Source organism: Phaenicophaeus curvirostris, chromosome 3, assembly GCF_032191515.1.
Source record: "Phaenicophaeus curvirostris isolate KB17595 chromosome 3, BPBGC_Pcur_1.0, whole genome shotgun sequence".
Classification (NCBI taxonomy): domain Eukaryota; kingdom Metazoa; phylum Chordata; class Aves; order Cuculiformes; family Cuculidae; genus Phaenicophaeus; species Phaenicophaeus curvirostris.
The window spans coordinates 75,889,394-75,912,247 of NC_091394.1; the positions used below are offsets into that span (position 1 = coordinate 75,889,394).

The 22,854-nt window shown below is 38.5% G+C and overlaps 1 protein-coding gene across 3 annotated transcripts in view; it reads left to right on the forward strand.

Moving 5' to 3' along the window:
- Positions 1–22,854, forward strand: part of MATN2 (matrilin 2) — a 74,344-nt gene that overhangs the window by 25,547 nt on the left and 25,943 nt on the right. For all 3 annotated transcript variants that reach the window (XM_069854416.1, XM_069854417.1, XM_069854418.1), the window contains exons 4-7: positions 2,795–2,917; positions 7,307–7,429; positions 13,738–13,860; positions 21,467–21,589. In XM_069854416.1, the coding sequence (XP_069710517.1) occupies positions 2,795–2,917; positions 7,307–7,429; positions 13,738–13,860; positions 21,467–21,589 (492 nt within the window). The remainder of the gene's footprint in view (positions 1–2,794; positions 2,918–7,306; positions 7,430–13,737; positions 13,861–21,466; positions 21,590–22,854) is intronic.

Below are 22,854 nucleotides of genomic sequence, written 5' to 3' on the forward strand. Positions count from 1 at the left end.
CATTCATCAGATAATAATTTTTCTCTCTTTCTTCCTTGCTGTATTACTAGCTGGCGTAGTAACATGCATTTAAAAACCAAGAAAGAGTAAACTAAACATAGATTGAGAGTTTAAGTGAAATTAACAGCAAACACTTCAAAACTTAATCTTACTGGATTTTTAATTGCAATTTAGAAACAAATCCAGTACAAATACCACTTACTCATTTTTTTTTCTGACCAGACAGTGTCCAGTAAATGTATTAGAGTTTCATAACTTACTTTTAATCCAAATACGTGTGATCCTCAATGAAACCACCCCTCGTGCAGTTGGAGTATTGAGGTGACAAGGACTGCTGCTGCCTCCTTTTCTCAGCATTCAGCATTTTTAGACTAATATAACAAACTGGTCATAGCTCTACAGCCTTCACTTGCCGCTGAGAGACCCCTGCGTTCTTGCAAATCCAGATTCAGGTGTCTCTAGCTGAACACATGCAGTGTGAAGGTTGATGCTTGAAAATACTGATATTACTGGCTTGCCTAAAGTCAAATAAGGACTCCATGACATAGAGGTAATATCTAATTTAAAAGGCTCACATTTATATTCCTTAGCTATGAAAACACCCTTTCTACTACTTCAGCCTCTGGCTGCATCAACAAAAAACCTCCTGCAACAAATGACATTGGAGAAATCATACAGACAGCAGCCTCCTTCACCACAGAAATCCGACTGATGACTAGAATGCCACTGTCTTTGAAATGGCTGGGACAGGTTGAGATGGAGACACTTTCAAAAAAATTATACATGCAGCTACATAGGAAGAGTGGTAACAGGTGGTAACAATGTATTTGTAGAAGGGACTTAGTTATTGGGACACCTGTCATTGAATACTGCTTTTTTTCTTTTTTCTTTTTTCTTTTTTTTTTCAATTTTAGTGCTCTGTCTTACAACCTTATGTTCTTTTGATATGGGAGGACTGACTGGTTTTGAAGTAATGTTTAATTGATTCACATTCTATAGCATTAGGATATGGTAAGATTTTCTGATACAACTACTGAAATGAATGTTTTTCATTTTTCATATTTGAAAGTGGTTCTTTGGTCATAACAAACTCTATCTGACATTGAAAGCTAGTGAAATATAGCCAGGAGGAAAAATCTGTTTCAAAAGTGTCAAAGGTCATAAATTTCATTTTCAGAATGACAAAGACAAGAAGACCAAGCAGTTCTGTATTCACATAAATAGAAGTACTCGAGAAGTTTTATTATGGATAAAAATTATGAGATCTGAAAAGCTGATTAAGAGGCTTGGGAATTGTGGTGGTTTATATATTGGTAATAAATGCGTAACTCTGGTAAGCATTCCAAACACTAGATACATAGTATGTATCTCAAACCCACATTTTTTTTTCCCACAAGTACCACACATACCACGTGTTATTTTTACAGGCTTCTGTTGTGGCTGCTAGAAGAAGATTACTGTTAATATCTATTCCATTTTTGACTTTTCCAATTTTGAGTTTTATCAGCCTAGCACAATCTGTCCCTAATTGTTGTTGAGCAAATTAGATTATTTTCCACACAATGTTCTTTAAGAAGTAGTTCACATATATATTATAGAAATTACATACAAGCAATGCTGTGGTGCTAAGAAAACATCAAGGAGTAGATTTCTCAATTTCCAAATAGTGGTCTGGAGAAAAATAATTCAACAATGAATTTAACAGAATGGGCAGGTTGTTCATTTTCTTTTTTCCTTGCACAGTCTGTTGCATTTTACTGCTTGAAGATATTACAGACATAAAACACAAACAGATTAAAAATAGACTCAGAAGGATTTATACTCTGGTGTGTTGCTCATCTCAGCTCCTCCTTACTCAATTGTGGAGATGCGTGGCCTCAGTTTCATGAGGAGGGGCATGATGAGTATAAGCATGGTTCCAACATTAATGAGGATAAAGTACAGTTAGTTGAAGGAGGAAGCTGCTTATTTTAGAGACCTGACTCTATGCTTCAGGCTTTTTTATTTTATCAGGGAGGTTATGTTAATGAACATATTATGAGCAATGTTTCTGTCTCTGAAAATTTCTGTTTAATGAAATTCCCTGGAGGTGTTTAAGGCATGGGTGGACGAGGTGCTAAGGGGCATGGTTTAGTGGATAGGAATTAGGATAGGATAGGAATTAGGAATTGGGATAGGAATTAGGATAGGATAGGAATTAGGATAGGATAGGAATTAGGAATGGTTGGACTTGATGATCCAGTGGGTCTCTTCCAACCTAGTTATTCTGTGATTCTGTGATTCTATGATTCTATGTATTGCTTGTACATTCCTCAACATTAATAACTAAGCGAGCAGGAGTCTTCATCAAGTCATTCTTTAGTACTGTGCTATGTGGTGATTTTTTTCTTTCAAGGAATTGAATGTCCTCTAGAACAGTTTGTACTTGCAGTCCATTTATTTTCTCAATTTGAACAGCTTTGCTTCGTTGTCTTCTTGCAACCACCAAATAATTAGTTTCCAGATATTCTATTGTGTATTTCTATTTTCTTCGTATCTCCATTCTACATGTAATTTTGTGTTCAAAAGCATGCCACTAGTATGAACTAGACAGAAAATTCCTACTTTTTTATGATTAAATACATAGTACTGTTCGTTAAGGGTTTTTTACAGTCTTACAGGCTTAAGTTTCCACTTTTGTCTTCATTATCAACAAAAACTAATTACATCAGTAAAACTTCTTACAATTTTTTTTTAAATTGTGACTACAAGTAAGACCAACAGTTAATAACTTCTTACCATTTTTTTGTTTCAGTGCCCCATGTGTGCAGTACAGTTGAGCATCGCTGTGATCACTTCTGCATAAACACCCCTGGCTCCTATGAATGCAGATGTAAACAAGGATACATTCTGAATGCTGACCAGAAGACGTGCAGCAGTATGTCGTCTTTCTTAAGTTTTCTCTTTCATGCTCCCAAAAAGTGCTTGACATCACATACAATTTTTCTTGGGCTCTTAAAGAAGGACTGAGATTAGTATATAATTAACAGTAATCACTCAAAGGAATCTGAAAAGATGAAGTTGTAGTTCTTTTTCTTTTTTTGTCTAAATGAAGTTCTTACAAACCTTTCTGGAATACATCAAGCTAATTTTTATACACAGCTCTGCAGATGTACACTACAACTACAAAAGCATTTGAATTTTATTGGTGTAATTAGTTCAACAATGGAGCAACAATCAAAGAAAGAACTGTATTATCGTCTCACATTAAGTGAATCCAAGTACTTTAGTAACTTGTCGAGATAGCAACCAGTACTAAATAGTACAGAAAGGGGCAATAAACCCTATAGTAGAGAACTATGAAATAATTTGCCATTCTCAAAAGCTCTTCCTAACTGCTGCTTGAAGTCTAAAGGTTTGCAATTGTTCGAAGAGTTGTTTCAAAATTCTTACTTATGCTCTCATTTCCTTCTTTAAAAGGGTTGATTTTTTTCAGCTTTAAGTAATTAGCTTATAATTTATAATTACAAACTGTATTTCACTTGAATTATGATCTTTTAAAACAGTATTTCCTTTGTCCATTTTAACATACTTCCTAGTAATTAACAGCAGACTACATTAGATGGGTGTGCCAAATTTGTTTCTGTATCCACCATTATTTTAAAGAAAACATGTAATAATATTTTTAATTATTTGTGGAAAATGTACTTGCTAAAAATGCAGCTTCTTATCCCATGGCAGTGCATGGATTCAGCTGAAACTTGCCAAGCTGATTTTAGCCAGAAGAAAAACGTTGATAAACGTCTTTTCAAAAAGCTGTAGGAGACAGTGATGGTAAGAGCATAGGATGTACTCCTCACAATCAATGAATCATAGAATCATAGAATCATAGAATCACCAGGTTGGAAGAGACCCACCGGATCATCGAGTCCAACCATTCCTATCAAACACTAAACCATGCCCCTTAGCACCTCGTCCACCCGTGCCTTAAACACCTCCAGGGAAGGTCACTCAACCACCTCCCTGGGCAGCCTGTTCCAGTGCCCAATGACCCTTTCTGTGAAGAATTTTTTCCTAATGTCCAGCCTAAACCTCCCCTGGCGGAGCTTGAGGCCATTCCCTCTTGTCCTGTCCCCTGTCACTTGGGAGAAGAGGCCAGCACCCTCCTCTCTACAACCTCCTTTGAGGTCGTTATAGAGAGCAATGAGGTCTCCCCTCAGCCTCCTCTTCTCCAGGCTAATCTAATGATTTAGAACTAAGGTGAAGGACGCAGGCTAAAATCCTATTCTTGTGTTTGAATTCATATGTTCCACATCTCTGGAGAGAGCTGTAAAACAATCAGGTAGCTTGGGGTTAGAGAGTTCTTAATTTCTCTTGCTTAGTGTTGTATTTTAGATCAAATATCCTTAATGACTGCTGAAACAGCAAGAGTATGTCAGTATCTGAAACGACTCTGCAGCTTGGGAATTAAGAGTCCTTACATGTGAAGTTGAACACATGGTTTCAGTCAGAACCTCAGTAAATAGGAATGGGAACAAAAGAATGTGAGCACTGGAGTGATTTGAGCATTCTTGCTGCTGCATGGAAGCGTCTTCAGGCCCTTCGGGCTACAGCAGGAAACTGCTTTTGAGCTGGCCTCCTTCTAGGCTGTCGGGCTATGGGATGAGTTACTTTTAGGAATCTGTTTTCTAGTCCTTCTCACCAGCATCCTTCGCTCAATGTAGACATATGTCATATGCGTGTGTGTGAATTATAGGGGAATGTTTTGTGTTAAATGGAACAAATTTAACGCTTCATTCACGTTTTTGTTCAGTCAATAAGATGCAAAAAAATTCAATGCAATCTAGAATATTTCCTAATTATTATGTGGATTAGCAGCTGAGACAAGACAAGAATAGTGACAAGAACAGTTTTTACACAGCCTGTTTTCTTCATTTTGCATATTTGCTATAGCTTTTCAGAAAGAGGGTACTTAGAATCCCAAATTATGTCTCCAACTATGTAGTCACATTTCAATAATATTTTCTAACCTATTATTTTCATTGTGTTCCTCTTGAATTTATTTTTATTTAAAACTTTTGTATCCTTTAAACCTTTCTTTTAAACCCTCCTCATGTTTAAGAAAGATCCCTTTGCTTTCAATTTTCTGCAAATTATATTAAATTAAAATTTTATCTTTTTTTTCTCTGTCCTCTCACACATTTCCTCCATCCTCACTCCTAACTTCAATTTTGACAACTGGAATTTTTTTGACTCAATTAAAAAACAATTTCATTACAAGTTAGAAAAATTGTTTCATTACTGTGTCTTCATTTTTATTGTGTCACCTTTCCATAGTTTTTATCAGCCAGAAGCTCAGCTTCTGGGCATTGCACTGCTTCAAATTACAGATTAAATTGCAAGAGAGTTTTGGGATTGTGCAGTTTTCCTACTGGTGACCCATGCACAGTATCCCTCAGTGTATTCCTTATCTACCATTTTTCAAAGCCCATTGCTGCATTGCTTTACTTTTTTTTAGCTATGACTCAGTCTTATATTAGTTTTTCCCGCTTGCATGTCTCACATGATTTGCTTGACTGTGTACTTGCTTTGATCATCAATCAGATGGTACTAGGTTGCAGTTAGCTAAATGTGAAAGGGAGATAAGTCTTTCAATGTGTTTGAAGCCTACTTCTAATTGATTTTTTTTCTACATCACCAAACTATAATCTAGTTTTAGCAATTAGTGTGTGAAATCTAATATTGATTGCTATCAAACTGGCTTTAAATGTGGTAGGATGGTGCAAATCATTGGTGAATGAGAGAGATGTTGCTGTAGCAGTCTAGATGAGGTCAGACCATTATGTTTAAAAACTCCTCAGAGAAGTAACAGAATTCACGAGGAAGGCAGAGCAAGCCTGGACAAACTGGACAGCTTGTTTCTTGGGGTAAGGGGAAGCATGTCAATAGAAAAACCCACAGTCTATGACCATGTTAGTTACCTTCATTGGCTGCTGATTGTCCACAAGTGCACAGAGATAAAATGTTTCTCACTTGACCTCTAAGTAAATAAATCTTCATCGTGTTTATGTTTAATGCAATATGTGAGCAGCATAAACCAATTGTATTTATCTAAGGTTTGGATAAAGAATTATTTCCTTACACTGAAGGAAGAAAAACCTACCATAGCTGAGATTTGTTGTTTTCCAAGGGGAGGGCAGCAACTCTGCTCTCTTACAGAACAAAACAGGGGGAAAATGTTCTATTGTTTAACTTGAAATATTCTTACATTTCTTTCATTAAGAGGGTTTTGCATCCTTGTAAAGTATTCTCTTTTTATGCACTCTAGTCTTAATTTTCTAGAGAGTACGGGTTGTGTCAGATAATGTCTGTTCTTCACTCTTGACAATGTATTTGTTTAACTTCATCTCTTCTATTCTTCTCTAGAGATGTTCAAATCTTGCATTAATATACAAAATAGTACAGAAGTGGAAATGTAGCTGAAATAAGTTGGAAAATTATCTATTTGTGGGTGTTTATACTGGAGTTAAACAACTGTTTATGCTATTCATCATGCCATTGATATGAAGCAGACAGCTATAAAAGAAAGTTTGTATTTGCTTGGCTAATTTCCTCAAACATGTTCCTAAAGCATTTTTTTTGTGGCTGTAAACAATTATTATGTGTTGAGCAGTATTTGGGCTTGATCCTGAGCAACACAAAGTACTCTGCTTTCCAGAGATTTCATGAGGTAAACTTCAGGTTCTCATAATGCTTTAGTCTTCTGAAAAGAAAGCCTGATGTGCTTCATTTGGCCACGTGCTCAACTGACCTCACTTGTGGTAGTAATTTTTCTAATGAGTTCTTTTGCTTGGGAAGGTTTATGGTGTTTTTCACAGAAGTGAAAAATTATGAAAGTCAGAAATTTGATCTCTCCAGGTCTTTTGGTGTGTTTTCTTTCCCTTTCTGGCCTCATTATCATTTTTCTAGGAGGGTTGTGCACAAAAGAAAAAAAAAGTACATAAATAAACACACCTTTTTTTCTAAAAATAATCGAAAAATGCCCTTCAAACTTTTTAGAGAAACATACAGTCAAGCAACTCTACCAGGCGCCATAGGCCCATCAATAGTCGTTGCCTTCAGCTGAAGGAATGAACTCCTCAGATTTGAGAGATTGTTCCTGCTGGCATAAGACTTTCACTGTTTGGCTGAACACATGATTTATGTTTAAGTGAGCTGATCTCTAAAGACCTGTTCACAGCTTCCTGAAATTTATTTTTGATCTGTAGCTTACCTATGCATTATAGAAGGTCAAAGAATTTCATATTCATACAATTATCTTTTGTAGCTCAGGACCTTTGTGCTGTGGAGAAACATGCCTGTGAGCAGATTTGTGTGAACACTCCTGGGTCTTACGTCTGTCAGTGTTATGAAGGATATGAGCTTGATGCAAATGGAAAGAATTGCATTGGTGAGTATCAGTTTAACAATTCTCATTTATCTATTGACACAAACCAAAGGGACATTCAATGTAAATTAATATCCGGTTTAGCCAGACAATAATGGGAAGCTCTCTTTTCCTGTATGAAGAGTAGACAAGGAAGAACTCATATTGGCATGTTCATAGGTGTTTACTGGTAATGAGTAGTGACTTGGGAAACTTGTTCCCGCTAATTTTGCATTGTGAAACAACACACCACATGTTTTATTCTAGATCCATGTAGGTGGCCAGCAATGTACTCTCATAATATATGTGGCCATGAAAAAACAAACAAAGCCAGACAAACTTGGTAGCTCCTCTTCAGACAGAAGTTATACAGAAGGAAAAATTTGAAAGTAGACAATTTCCTGGCATTTCTCACTTGGTTTTATGCTCATGCTAGGAGGGATTTCAAACACTCTTTGGGAAGATGACTTTAAGGAAAATTTAGCCCACCCTAAGAACCACTAAGTGTCTTTAATTTTCACTATGGGCCATAAAGAAGCAAATGTCAGCTCTAAGGATTATGACTGTAAAGAGTGAATGTGGAAATAGAGTATTGTAATTTTTTAACACAAAACATACTTCCCTCTCTCTTACCATTTAAATATCTCACTCTTCTTCCCTCTTTGCACAGTAAATGCATTTAGGATAATCTTCTTCACAAGCCTGTTAGCCTTCTTATAAACTTTTCATCCCATGCTACATTTTGGGAAAATATTGTCTTCTGGTATCTACCACAAAAAAACCCTAGTGAGTCCTTAAGGAAAAATTCACCTTATTTGTATAGGTATTTTGTTCAGGCAAGTACTTAAATGCATGGTTAATTTCAAACACATGCTGAAGTCTGTGGAAGTGAATCCAAGTGATTCCTTGGCCCCTTGGTAAATATGCAACAGGCCACCACAAGGTTTTGTTCAACAGCTTATTATCTCATATTATTTTAAACAATTCTAACATAATATAATTTGTCTCTTATTACCATCAAAGAGCTGTTACTTTGCAGGATCATAGAATCATAGAATGGTTTGTGTTGGAAGGGATCTTAAAGATTATCTAGTTCAAACCCCTCTGCCATGGACAGGGACACCTTCCCCTAGACCAGGTTGCTCAAAGTCTCATCCAACCTGGCCTTGAATGCTTCCAGGGATGGGACATCCATAAATTCTCTGGACAATCTGTTCCAGTGCCTCATCACTCTCAAGGTGAAGAATTTCTTCTTTATATCTAATCTAAATCTACCCTTTTCATTTTAAAGCCATCCCGCCTCATCCTATCACTACACGCCCTTGTAAAAATTTGCTCTCTAACTTTCTTGTAGGCCCTCTTTAGGTACTGGAAGGCAGCTAAAAGGTCTACCAGGAGTCTTCTCCAGGCCGTACAACCCCAACTCTCTCAGTTTGTCTTTGTAGGAGAGCTGCTACAGCTCTCTTACTGCCTTTGTGGCCCTCCTCTGGACTCACTCCAATGGTTCTGTGTCTTTCTTATGTGGATGGCCCCAGAACTGACCACAGTACTCCAGGTGAGGTCTTGCAAGAGTGGAGTAGAGAAGCAAAGTCACCTCCCTCGAACTACTGTTACACTTCTATTGATGCAGCTCAGGATACGGTTGATCTTCTGGGCTGCATGTACACATTGCTAGCTCATGTCAAGCTTTTCATCAACCAGCACCCTGGAGTCCGTCTGTTCAAGGCTATTCTCAATCCCTTCCCTGCCCAGCCTGTATTTGTGTTTGAGGTTGCCCTGACCCAGGTGCAGGACCTTGCACTTGGCCTTGTTGAACTTCTTGATAATCATATTTTGAGGAGATAGATGACATGGAATTGAACTTTCTGCATGTAGTTTCACATGGGACACACAAATGAGGGCCTGAGTTACTTTAGACCTAGAATAAAATGTAGTTGTGAAGAACATTCACTCTGTACTTATTCTTCAGAAACTTCCAAGAAGTTTCCCTTACTTGTAGCTTCACGATCTCAGTATGAGTGTTTGAATTTATCAACACAGTTAATCCTCAACATAATTTGGCCGTTAATACCATTTTAAGAACCTGCTTTCTGGAGTTTAATTGTTTTGAAAATGCAGCTAATGATGACAATTTAGGCAAGGAGGGCTGTTAGGTGTGGCTCAAATTTCTACAGCTAATACTCCACAGAAATTCATCCAATAACCTCACTTGTGACAGGTTAGAACATGTTCTATAACTGTCTCTTTGTCTCTCCCCTACCATTCTTTGCTCCTGAGCTATAGGTTAGTCTCATTTTTTTGTGTATTGGACCACTGAGTATGACGACAATTTTGCAAAAAGCAGTGACTTCATTAAGTTTGCTCTCTTCATCCAGAGAATGAAGAGAGCATTTCAGCAGTACATGGATATAATGGTTCTCTTAAAGAGCCAAAAGTTTCTCTCTAAGACTTCTAAAATTTTAACTCCAGCAAAAGTAAATGAGAATGTGCAGAAAACTCCTTTCATAGGCAGATTTATTAAGTTCTCTTCCTCCTTTCTGATGGGCTAACTTCTCTGGTTAAGGATCAGAGGCAATACTAACTGCTTTATTGATGCCTATGTTGGCCAGTTACCTAAATGGCAATAATTAAATAAAATTTCATATCCAGCAGCTCACAATGTATCCATTCAAAGAGCCAAACACTCAAAGTGTTTGCAACACAGTTTATGAAGAAATTTGCAGAATAAACTGTATTTGAAGCTGTCTGCTCAGTGTTAACCATGGCTGGCCAAGCATTATCACTTTGCCTTTTTGAACAGCTTTTCATGATAACTGCTTTCCTTTCACATGAACAAAATCCTGTCAGTTAAAGCTTGGTGGTAGTGAGCCATTTTTTCTTCATCATGCTTCTGGGCACTCAGTCTCTCCACCTTTTTGGTGTTGCTGGACATGCTGTCCTCTCTTTCCTGGCACTGGTGCTAGACTGTGTCTGAATTGCTGCAGCTGTTGGGCTTGGGACCTCTTCTTCTGGCATTCTTTTGGCTGCTGGCACCTCTCTGCAGTCCTGGCACTGCTAGATTTTTTGGACTGCTTTCTAGGTTTTTATGAATCTTCTGTGAGTCTGCTCTGCTTTTCCCCCATGTTATTTTTCATGCTCCTTATGCCTTTACTTATTCTGTCACCTTTTCTTCCTACCCTTTTCTTCTACCTTCCATCCTAAACTTACTTCATTCCCCTAAGCCTGAATAACCTATTAAAAAACTCATAGGATTAAACCAACATTACAAGAGTAAGGTGACCCATGCTGTCCACAGTTCACAGAGGGCAATGCAAGCACTCAGAGTACAGAACTGTTAACTGGAAGTAAAAGATGGCTCTCATTACTTACCAACTAATTCCTAGCAAGAAAAAGAGTGGAACAAAGATGGGGAGATGACAACTGTATTAATTGCTTACTCACTAAACAAGTCATTAATTTATCCTTTAAAAATGTTTCTTATTCAAATTGGCATGCCCTAACATTAAAAACTGTGCAATCTCGAAGTGCTCATATCCCACTGTACGTCTCATGACTCAATACAGAAATATGAAAATAATAAAACTTAAAGAATCTAGGAAAATATTATTCTACTTTGCTTTTACACAAACTGTGTATGTTTTCTGCACACCAACTAAAGGATTACAGTACTTCAATATAAAAAATAGGGTAATAACTTTTCTCAGTCTTTTCAGGAAGATTTAACTCCATGGATAATTTACCAACTTGCTGAATGGGGTGCTCTTGACAAGTTTCCCTTCTAAGCAAGAACTACTGAAATCAAATAGAAAGCTAAAAGTGAAATTATTTTGTGGGTCAATTATTAGTGTCAATTTGCAGGGCTAAGCCTACCTGGAACTAGGACAATTTGTATATGAAAAATTGTTGAGAAAAGGGAATAATACTTCTCTCCAAAAGCAACTGTGAAGAGAACATTCTCACTTCTTAATTATGTTAGTGGAAAGGCGTTATTTAAATGGATATGTTCATTATTCTTCTAGGCCAACAGACCTACGTCTGTGAGTAAGAGGTCTCCAGAAGGCTATAAATGGAGCAGAGCATGCCTGGAAAAAAATTAGTTATTTATTTCCTTGGGTTTATTTCCTTTCTGTCCACAGTACCTTATCAGCAGCACAGTCATTAGAAGGCACAGTTTCTACCACAAGAGACTGTAACCTGAAAATGCTTAGAGTCATAGTTGCTCAGTTGTTGATAATAAAACATTCTAAGACCTGTTTAGTTGTCTCTCAAACAATAAGGCTGATGAAAGAGCTGGAAGGAATGTCCTGAGGAGCAGTTTGGAGAAAAGGAGCAATTTTGTCTAGTTTGGAGAAAAGGAGGCTGAGAGGCAATCTTATGGCTGTCTTCAGCTTCCTGAAGATGGGAAGCAGAGAGGGAGGTGCTGATCTTTTCTCCCTGGTATCCAGGAATAGGATGCACGGGAATAGTTCAAAGCTGTGCCAGAGGAGGCTTAGACTGGACATTAGGAAGGAGATCTTTACTAAGAAAGTGATTCAAACATTGGAACAAGCTTCCTATAGAAGTGGTCGATGCGACAAGCCTGTCAGTATTCACAAAGCATTTGGGCAGTGCCCTTAACAATATGCTTTATCTTTTGGTCAGCCTTGAACTGGTCAGGCAGTTGGACTAGATGATCATTGCGCGTCCCTTCCAACTGGAACAATTCTATCCCATCCCATTCCGTTCCGTTCCATTCCAATCTCAACCTTATATTCATTAGTCGGGCAGTTATGTGTATTGTGGTATAAATACGTTTCATTAGTGTTTAAAGGCAGAAGAGGAGGTGACTTTATGGAGGAATCCATATGGGCTATTTCCCAGGTATGATGCTAGGTACAAAAAAATTATATACTCTTTGCCCTACTTATTTATTAATGTGTATTTTAAAACATTTGAAAATGTGTATGTAGTTAGAATTAATTTAAGAGGAAAGCTGACTAATTGTATGACACATTATATCCTTGAAAGATATATTCAGTAAATATGTTTTTATATGAAGCTATTCAGTCTGGAAACACTAAGGCACTTGCCAGGAAAATGATCTCACACAGTAGCCAGTAAATTGTCTAATTTAATTAATTCCACATGAATATTCTGAAGGGTTAAAAGAAGCTCTTTCAAAGTTTCTAAATGGATTATACGTTTTCCTAATTAGATGACCTAGACCAAATATCTTAGCACACCTGAGTATCATGTGATTTGCAAAGGCAGGGCTATTGAAGAAGGAACTGGTTTTGTTAAAACAAATTACTGCATCTTCAAGCAGTTCAGGAGGCTCAGCAGAATAAAGTAATGAAAAAAATTACTCAGTTGGCAAAGAACAGAATCCTGTCTCATTAAATGTTTATGTGAAGCTGAGCACATAACTGTCTTCTGCAGAAAGAATCAGGTAAACTTGCCTAATGTGGGCCTCGGGACAGAACACCTGTTTTGAGACTTATCTTTAATTTCTTCTAAGGTTGTTTTTTATAAAGGAACAGCTTAACCTGCAAAGAAGTGAAAAAAAGCCACCCCAATCATTTAACTTGTTTTGCACTTTCAAATGGGCTTGAGTAAACTTTAAAACATTATGTTATTATCCTTTGGCATTCTATCTTGTAAATCGAGTTTTGTGTAATAAATGACCAGATTCATGAAATAAGTGACTGGACTAGCTATGATATTTTATTTCCCTCATACAAAAGGCATTACATAACCAAATTATCAGTGGTGAATAGCTGCAACTATACTCTCAGGCTTCATAGCTGCAGCTGCTTTGTACAGGATAAATCTGGAGCATATTAGAGGGAACGAATGAAAAGTGGCAGTCTTTGGTGTAGAAGATACTGCCATGGGTCTCCTGTATACTCAGGCTATGGGAACAGCTCTTGAAAACTAATACAGCTGGGAGGGAACTAAGGAAAAGTAGAGCAATTCCAGGCTTGGGACTGGAGAGACAGAAGACAGAACTAAATCAAACAAACTTTGCTACGCCCTGGTCTACAGTGTGAACATCTGGACAGACTTACTGACTGAGGCATGAATTCCAGATCTGAGAAGACGTCTTGAGAAGGCTCCTGACAATCCGCAAGCTGTTAAATATTTAAAGTGTAGGAGAAATCATCCAGAACCCATATCAATTCTTATTTACCTGCTCGTATTGAAAATGCCCTACCTTTTGCAGAAAGACTCTTCAGGACAGAAATTATGTCAGCTTTTCCATTTTTTTAGATCCTGTGTGTAATTAGTATCATAACATCTATGCATAATAGTTGCAATTTTGTTTTTCTAATGTTGGTCTTGTTCTTTTTCAGTTGTAGACTACTGTGCTTTGGATAACCAAGGTTGCCAGCATGAATGTGTTAACACTGAGGACTCCTATTACTGTAGATGCCACCAAGGGTTCATTTTAAATCCAGACAAAAGAACTTGCAGAAGTAAGTTGTGATAAGGTTTAATTATAAATAGTTTGTACTTCAAGTTATAGATAGTTTATATTATAAACTTTATAAATTATTATAAATTTCTAATTATTATAAAAAGTTTGTAATACTCCCACTGGTCCTGAGAACACTGAATAATGCATGAGATATAAAATAAGTTAGAAGTGCCCCGGAAGCAAAGGTGCTGAAAGCAAAGCAAGTTGTTTTAGGAAGCAGTTTGGCTTTTGAAGGGAAGATCTAAGAGCAAGAGTCCCTCCTACAAACAGGAAGCTTTTAACATGAAAGCGGGCTCCTTTTCAATAGGAAAAGCTCAAAGCTTTGTCTTCCATAGTCTCTTTGATTATTCAGATTTTTTCAGTTAGAATATCATCTCCCTAACTGGGTAAACAAGATAACATATGATCAGCTTGGTTTGTAAGACAAGCTGAAATTAAATAGAATAATTCCACAATCAGAGGAAACATTGCAGCCTGTTTTCCTATGGATTTTTCTCAAAACTGAGTTCATTGATGGTGTGCCCAAGCTCTGGCAACATCAATATCTTTTACCAAGCTTCCATGTTTCCACTAGGTTATAAAAACTTCATGGCTTTGCTTGGTTTTTGTTGGACAAATTTGATTGATACCAGGCCAACAAGCTCAAAAATTACCAGAGTTAGGAGTGGATATAAAGTGGAGGGGAACTGACAGACCAGAAAGTACTCTTGCCATGACTTCCTGTAATTGGGAAAACAAGCTAAAACCTCCACAGTGTTTACTGTCTTAACTCCCTTTCAGCAAATGTGAAGAGAAAACTTTAATAGACATTCCTAGTTACCTTTCTTCATGAGCGTGGGCCTTGATAAAGAAATGTTACGATTATGTCTGTAAGCAGACAAACTGCATTAGGTGAGCAGAAATGTTGATGCCAGTGGTGAATTTAGGCCATATTATTATTGAGTAATGTATTCAAACATTATTTCTCAAGAGAACACATCAATATAGCACTGAATTTCTGTGCATTATACAGCCTTGGGGACATTTCAGTCTTTATGATGAGACTATGTTAACCTGTAGACTATATTGTGTATTATTCTTGGTATCTATGACACCAACCTGAGTGATGCAGTTGTCACACCAGAAGGACAGACTGCCGTTCACAGGGACCTGGAGAAGTGGGCATGTGTTAACCTCATGAGGTTCAACAAGGCCAAGTGCAAGGTCCTACACCTGGGTCGAGGCAATCAAAGGTTTCAATACAGGATGAAGGACAATGTGATTTAGAGCAGCCCTGCGGAGAAGGACTTGGGGTTGCTGATTCATGAGAAGCTCAGCATGAATTGGCAATGTGCACTCGCAGTCCAGAAGGCCAATCATAACCTGGGCTGCATAAAAAGAAGTGTGGCCAGCATGTTGAAGGAGGTGATTCTCCCCCTCTGCTCTCGTGAAACCCCACCTGGAGTACTGTGTCCGGTTCTGGAATTCCCAACATAAGAAGGATATGGAACTGTTGGAATGGGTCCAGAGGAGGGCTATGAAAATAATCAGAGGGCTGGAGAACCTCTGCTATGATGACAGGCTGAGACAGTTAGGATTGTTCAGCCTGGAGAAGAGAAGGCTCCAGGGAGACTTTATAGCTGCCTTCCAGTACCTGAAGGGGGCCTACAAGAAAGCTGGGGAGGGATACTTTACAATGATGTATAGTGATAGGATGAGGGGGAATGGCTTTAAGTTGGAAGGGGGAAGATTTAGACTAGAGATTAGGAAGAAGATTTTCATGATGAGGGTGATGAGGCACTGGCACATGTTGTCCAGGGAATTTGTTGATGCCCCATCCGTGGAGGTGTTCAAGGCCAGGTTGAATGGGACTTTGAGCAGCCTGGTCTGGTGGGATGTCCTTGCCCATGGCAAGGGGTTGGAACTGGATGATCTTTAAGGTCCATTCCAACCCAAATCATTCTATCATAGAATCATAGAATCATAGAATAACCAGGTTGGAAGAGACGCACCAGATCATCGAGTCCAACCATTCCTATCAAACACTAAACCATGCCCCTTAGCACCTTGTCCACCCATGCCTAAAACACCTCCAGGGAAGGTCACTCAACCACCTCCTTGGGCAGCCTGTTCCAGTGCCTAATGACCCTTTCTGTGAATTTTTTTTTTCCTAATGTCCAGCCTAAACCTCCCCTGGCGGAGCTTGAGGCCATTTCCGCTTGTCCTGTCCCCTGTCACTTGGGATTCTATGATCTATTTGATTTAGATTTAAATTTAATATTTGGAAGGAAAACATCTAATCCAGACTGTACAGCTGACTTTATGATCAAGGGAAAGAGACACATGTTTCTAGACAGCTATTGCTCACAGCTCTGACACAAATCTATGAAGGTGCCTGTATTTTCCATGACTATGCAGGGAGCCTGGATGACTTGACAGACTAGACATCTAAATTTTAGATGGTCAGAGTTAGGGGACATAAATTTCCTGCCTCCCCATGGGCCACAGTACAGTTTGTACTGGTTCATGTTGCTTATAGACAGTATGTACTCGCCCCTTTGTCAAGTCTTTGTCAGCTGAGGGCTGGCTAAATTCTCTCATACATCCATATATACTTCTACATCCGTATATTTAAAAAATTTTACTCTAGTGTAAGTGCTTTCCATTGCCTAGGCAAAAATTCTTGTCAGTTCCTTCAATTTAAGAATGTGGATTTTAAGCAGTGTTTTCTCCTCCAGTTTGAACTGAGCAAAGACCTCTAAAATGCATAAACATTTCATATGTCTCAAGTGTTTTTTAGCTTATGGTCTAACTGTATGAATTTCTTTAAGCCGTTTAAATTGATGATCCACAGAATGCTGGAAGCTGAGATACTGTTCTGGGAAAGTAGTATTTCAGGCTTGTCCTGTCTTTATCCTCTGACTTTGGTATCTATTGCTTGAGACAGCACATTGGGCTGTCTAGACTGCCAGTCTGAACATGTGCTGCTGTCATTATGTACCAAACACTGATGCTTTCAAATGCTGGTTGGACAGGATCTCTGGAAGTCCCCTATTCTAGACTCCTCTTCAAAGTGGAACCACCACACACTATGGATCTAGTTAGCTATGGTTTTATCTCGTTGAGTCTCAAAAAACTCCAGTGGAGAGTCCACAACCTCTCTGGGCAGCCTGTTCCACTGCTGCGCTATCACTGTAGTGAAAAACATTTTCCTCATGTCCAACACAAATCACCCAACCCACAGGTTGTGACCATTGTGCCTTGTTACATTATCTGGCGCTGCCAAGAAGGGTTTAGCTATTGGTCACTATCCTTTAGGGCTGGTGACCTGGCAAATTTTTGCCTCACTTAACAGTTCTTTCTTCTAGCCTCTACTTCCTCAGCTTCCAAATGGGAATGCTCTGGGAGGCAGCCTGAAGAGCCTTTTAGTGCCAAGGTGTATTACACCAATATTCCCTTGTCCACAGATGCAGTCATTTCATCATTGATAGTGAAAGGGTTGGCCAGGATGATTTGCCCTTGGTAAATCCCTGCTATTCCCAGCAATCTTCTTGTCCTTCATATACTCGGAAATTGTTTCTGAGAGGGTGTGCCCCATGATCTTGGGACTGAAATGATACAGATTGGTCTGCAGTTTCCTGGGTCTTTCTTCTTGCCTTTTTTTTTAAAAGATGACTTTAACATTAGCATTTTTCAGTTATCAGGGACCTCTTTCAGTCGTCATGAGTTTTCATACGTGATAGACAGTGGTGTCAACCACCTCTTTCAGCACCCACAGGCAAATACCAGTATACATGGACCTGTATATATACAGTTTCTCTAAATAGCCTCTAACTGATGTTGCTAGCTCCTCTCTTTCCCAAATTCTGCTGGTACACATGGAAATCTGGGAGCAGGCAAAAAAATAATAAAAATAATAAGATAACATAAAGGGCATAATTTTTTCAGCTGATTCTATATTGTTCATCACTAGGTTGTTCCCCCAACCAAAAGACTCACATTTTCTCTTTCTTTTTGCTACCAGCATATTTTTAGACTCTTATTACCCTTAGTGTACCTCAGTAGTGATAGGTCCAGCTGTCTCAAAGTGCCTAAGCAATGCTTTTATACTCCTCTTCTTTTCTTGGTCCTTCTTTCTCTCTCTACTATTTTTCCTCTTTGTGTTTTAGTTCACTAAGAAGTTCTTTGATCTTCTAAGCAGATTTTCCAGTCAATGGGATTATTTGTTCCTGAGATCTTACCAAGTTTTCTTTAAATATCATCTAGCTTTCCTGGGTATCCTTTCTCTTTGTGGCTCTTTCCCAGGGGATTCTTCCTGGCAATTCCCTGAATAAGCTGATATCTGCGCCTGTTAAATATGGAGTCCAAATTCTCCTATTTCCCCTCCAGACATCTGGATTGTGAACTCGGACATCTCATGATCACAGCAGCAAGTCAAGTAGAACATCAGCTCTCAAGAATTTGTGTTAGGGATTTGTCACCACGTCTGTGCAGAAACCTCGTGAGTTGCCTGCACAATGATGTCTTACCCTGCCTGAAGGTGTTTGGCTGGCTGCAATTTCCAATGTGAACAAAATCCTATGAGTCAGAGACTTCTGCTATCTGTTTATAGAAAGCCTTATTCACTGCATCCTTTTGGTGATAAACTCCACCACCACACTCCCAGTGCCATTTCCCCTCTGATCTTGACCAGAAACACTCAGCAGGTGCATCTATGATTTCACGTTGGACCTCTGTTGAATGGGAGAGATCTTTAACATCTAACACAAAACTACACTGCTCCTCAAGGGAGTGCAAGCTGGGAACCGAGGATGGCTACAAGGCAAGGAGGGTCAGTAATCTCTCTGACAAGGTCCCACAGTACCCCAAGAAGAAGAACAGAGTAGGTCTTATGACAGTTACTCAGGTTCAGTCAACAGTCCAGTGACCACCAGGTTGTGTCAAGAAAGGTGCGAGGTCAATTCAGGAATCTGAGTCAGCCAGTCAGCAGGTCAGGATCTGCAAAACAGAAGGCTACACACAGGTGTACCTATAACAAAGATCAGGCAAGAACCAAGGGTGAGAGCCTGACATTAAATGCAGCTCCCAAGCCAAGGGGGAGAGACCACAGACAAGACTTCTCACAGCTATGTGCTTCTCTGCCATGTTAACTATATTCTGGTTTGTTGATAATGTTTTAAATTAGTTTGAAATCAAGGGACAAATCCATTGGTTTGTAACTAGGGAGAAATCAAAGTGGCTGGACATGGTAGGCCATAGAGATTGATTCAGAAGGAGTTGTCAAGGAGGAATGAGAAAATGCTATGTCAAATCATTCTGTTTCAAGGTGTATGTCCTTAGTCTAGGCAAAAATAAAACTTACTAAGCCATTTTCCTTGTAGTTGATACATTCTGCGACTTGCTAATAAAATAAAGCATGAAGAACTACGTAGCTCTTAATGCTATGGAAGTCAAGACAGCATGAGAACACTTCAGAACTCTTCAGAGCAAAACTATCCCCCAGCTCCCATATGTTATGAATCACTATGCCTTTGATTCAGCATAAACAACAGGAAGAAACAAACGTCAGATCGCTGGATTTAAAATGTCTGCGAATTTAAAACCTTTAACATACATTTCTACATGTTTGGCTTATGTGCTGAATCTCGGGGATGATCTCCAACCAGCCAAGATTTACATTCACGCCAGACCAGATCTCTGCATCAGCAAGCAGGCTTGAGCCTGGGGTGCCAGCTCCTGAGGTCTCGTGATTATCTCAGAATCCTGGCTTTCCTTTCAAAAACAAAAAGTAAGCTTTCATGCTCATGGCTACAAAGGAAAGCTTGAAAATCTAAATGTTTTCAGTAAGGTCATGCATATCTGACACATGTTTTCTCTGGGAATTGCTCCAGACTTCTTAAAATGACACACAAGGAACACAGCTCATGAGAGCAACCCTGCCAAATGAGCAGAGTACTCTATATGTGGCTGGAAGAAAGCAGCAAATTCAGATTACCAGTAAGACAGGTAGAGGTGATTCTTAGTTAAGAAGTTAACTCTGCAGGGGACTTTTGCAACTCTTGCTGCTCCTCTCAAGAGGACAGATGGCAGCTTCTTCTTGTGCACCAGCTATTGTTCGTTAGGAAAGGCCCCTGTTTGAGTTGTGGCTAGGTTCACATGAGCTGCACTTGGTAGAGGCCTTCTGTTAGCATCCTTAATCTGGGCTGTGTTAACGAAGCCCCGTGAAATGTGTTGTTGGTGTTCCAGACACAACAGCCTCAAGGATCCAACAAAGATAATAATAAATGCTTTTCAAATTTTGTAGTAATCTTCAGAGCCAGTTACTCAGGAAAAGACTGTACTAAACACTTAAATTAGCAAGGATTTGAACTGGTAATTGCAACACAGCAATGAGGATTTGAACTGGTAATTGCAACACAGCACTGAGTAGGTCCAGAAGGCATACAGCTGTATTCCTCTGGTGCACACAAGTGGCTTTATGATTTTTGACTCTTCGGTGCACTCTTGAACAAATCATATTTCCTACTTATTTTTTTGGTAAACAGATAAGATATGCCTGTATTATGTGTATGTGCATATGCTGTCATAAAAGGTTTTGGTAAAAGAAATGTCCTATAAATATACAGAATTCATAAATGGCAAAATACTCCTCTGGAGTTTTGCTTAGATAGTCCCATTCCGCTTTGTTTGTCCTGAAAATATAGGTGGATTGTTATTGCTAAGAGCTTTCATTGTATATAAAGGCTCGGTTGCATTATCCCGCCACACATACAAGGTAAAAACAGTTCCTGCCTCAGGAAACCAATTACCTCTGGGAATGACAATCTCTGAATCTCAGTTCTTATGCTCCAAAGTGCCTGTATGTCTTTCAAAATGTGATGTACTTGATTTGTGACTTGTTAATCTATTTCTAGCAGCGCTGAGGGGGTAAGACCACTCTTTCACTAGCATAAATTAATTAACTCCACTGATACAAAACTAAGTGATGATCAGACACTGCCTCTAAGTGAATATCAGGTTCTTTGACTTCATTAGTAGTGGCGAACATTGTGTGATAAATATCCTTGTACTTGTTGCACAATTACTTTCCTTTTAAGGTACTTTGTATGCTAGTAGTATCTGTTTCTAGAATTTGCTTTTCCATTTCACGAGCATTTTAAATGGAAAAGTTGCATAGCAAACACTCAGAGCTGTTAAAACACCAGTGCTGCTGCTAACCTGATTGTCCTGCTTTGATACAGTGAACAGCATTCAAAAGCACATTTATTTATTTATTACAGTTCATATCTGACTTGCTCTGAGTAAAACAGAGACAATTTTGATGTGGCAACGTATAAGGCTTCGGTGCAAAATGTTAAATATTTAAAATTCTAACTTCTCTACTGCATGTAGTACATGTGTTCTCAAAAAATTCATTGGAGTATACATATCGGGCATGGCTAAGTACAGCAGATATTTGGAAAACAGAAATATGTTATTCTCGTAGTTTGTAACAATATAGTAAAAATTCAAAATAGTGCCTGGAAAAAGAAAAGCTAAAGAAAAGAAAACAAAATAACTGGCTTTATCTAGCTTATTTCTGAGGAATCTATGTGACTCACTGAAGCGATTTTTTTCCCATTTAGGACCAGACTATTGTGCTCTTCAGGACCATGGCTGTGAACAGGAATGTGTTAATACAGACGATTCCTATTTTTGTCGATGCCAAGAAGGGTTTAGACTTAATCCAGATAAGAAAACATGCAGAAGTGAGTAATCCTTTGGACATAATAAAGTTCATCTGCTTTTATTTCTTAAACCTGCTGTGAATAGTTTCCCTTCTGAAAGGATGAAAGTTTTCAGTATAATTAAGGTTGAAACAAATGTTTCTTTGTAAACTTGAATTTTAACTGGGCCAGTCATGCTGGAAAAATACAGTTTGCTGTTTTGTAGACTAGATTGCACATTAGATGTTTTCTGAAGAGATTTATGGAAACCCAAGGAGTAATATAGGAACAAAAGTGGCTCAAAATCAATAAGTATATTACTTATTTGAAACCTTCTGACCTCACCTTGTAGTGACACAAGCAGCTTTTAAAAAAAAAATTTACCTTGCTTTACCCAGTTGGTTTAGCCAAGGACAGATACATATTTCATTAACTTGGGGAAATATTAGCTAGATAATGCAGCTGTTAAAATCAGCTTTAATACACGCACAAGACATCACAGTTTCCAAAAAAAAATAAATTGTAAAAACAACCTCAGCAGTGTCAGATTTCTAAACCAATCACACATTCTATTTACTTTAAAATGACTTTTGTGTTACAGTCCTTCTTGAGTGGAGGCCTGGAATTGCAGCAGGTTTTCAATGTAATATTGTTAAAGCTTGAGGAGAATAAATTCAGCAAAATGAACAAGCCTGATCTGGTGACTCAGTTCTTGAGGGGAGAATTGCACTGCTGATATTTTACGAATAAGAAGGTTGCCTGGAGCAACGTAATTACATTTCTAGATGCTTATAAAATTTATCTGGTTTTGGAACTGCATTTCCTTTCAGCCTTAAAGATGCATTCTCATGAAGCACTGCCATTTTTACACCAATCCATGCTATTCTGGTTTTTATTATCTATATGGTATTTTAATCTATCCAGAATTTTATAGATTGGACGTGCCTTGATGAGCATAGGTGCAAAAGAACAGCTTTGTATAGAATGTTTATTGCCAAAGATCTAATTGTGAATTAAGGGCAATTGTAATTCCAGTTTGGGATATTTTACCTTAACTTTAGGGGGCCTTGGATATGGCCGTAAACCTGGTGACGTTTCCAGGTTTAAGCTCCTATTCCAAATCTTGTTATAACAAGGCTCATGTTAGATGATAAGCTTATAAAATAACGCAGAACATTAGCAGATGTGCCCTCTTTATAAATCAGGGAGAGTGCATCACTGGTGACTAGCACCAGCTATTCCTCCTTCACCATGATGCGTGACTTCCGATTACTACCGGAGCAGGTCTATGGGAGTCAAAATGAAGT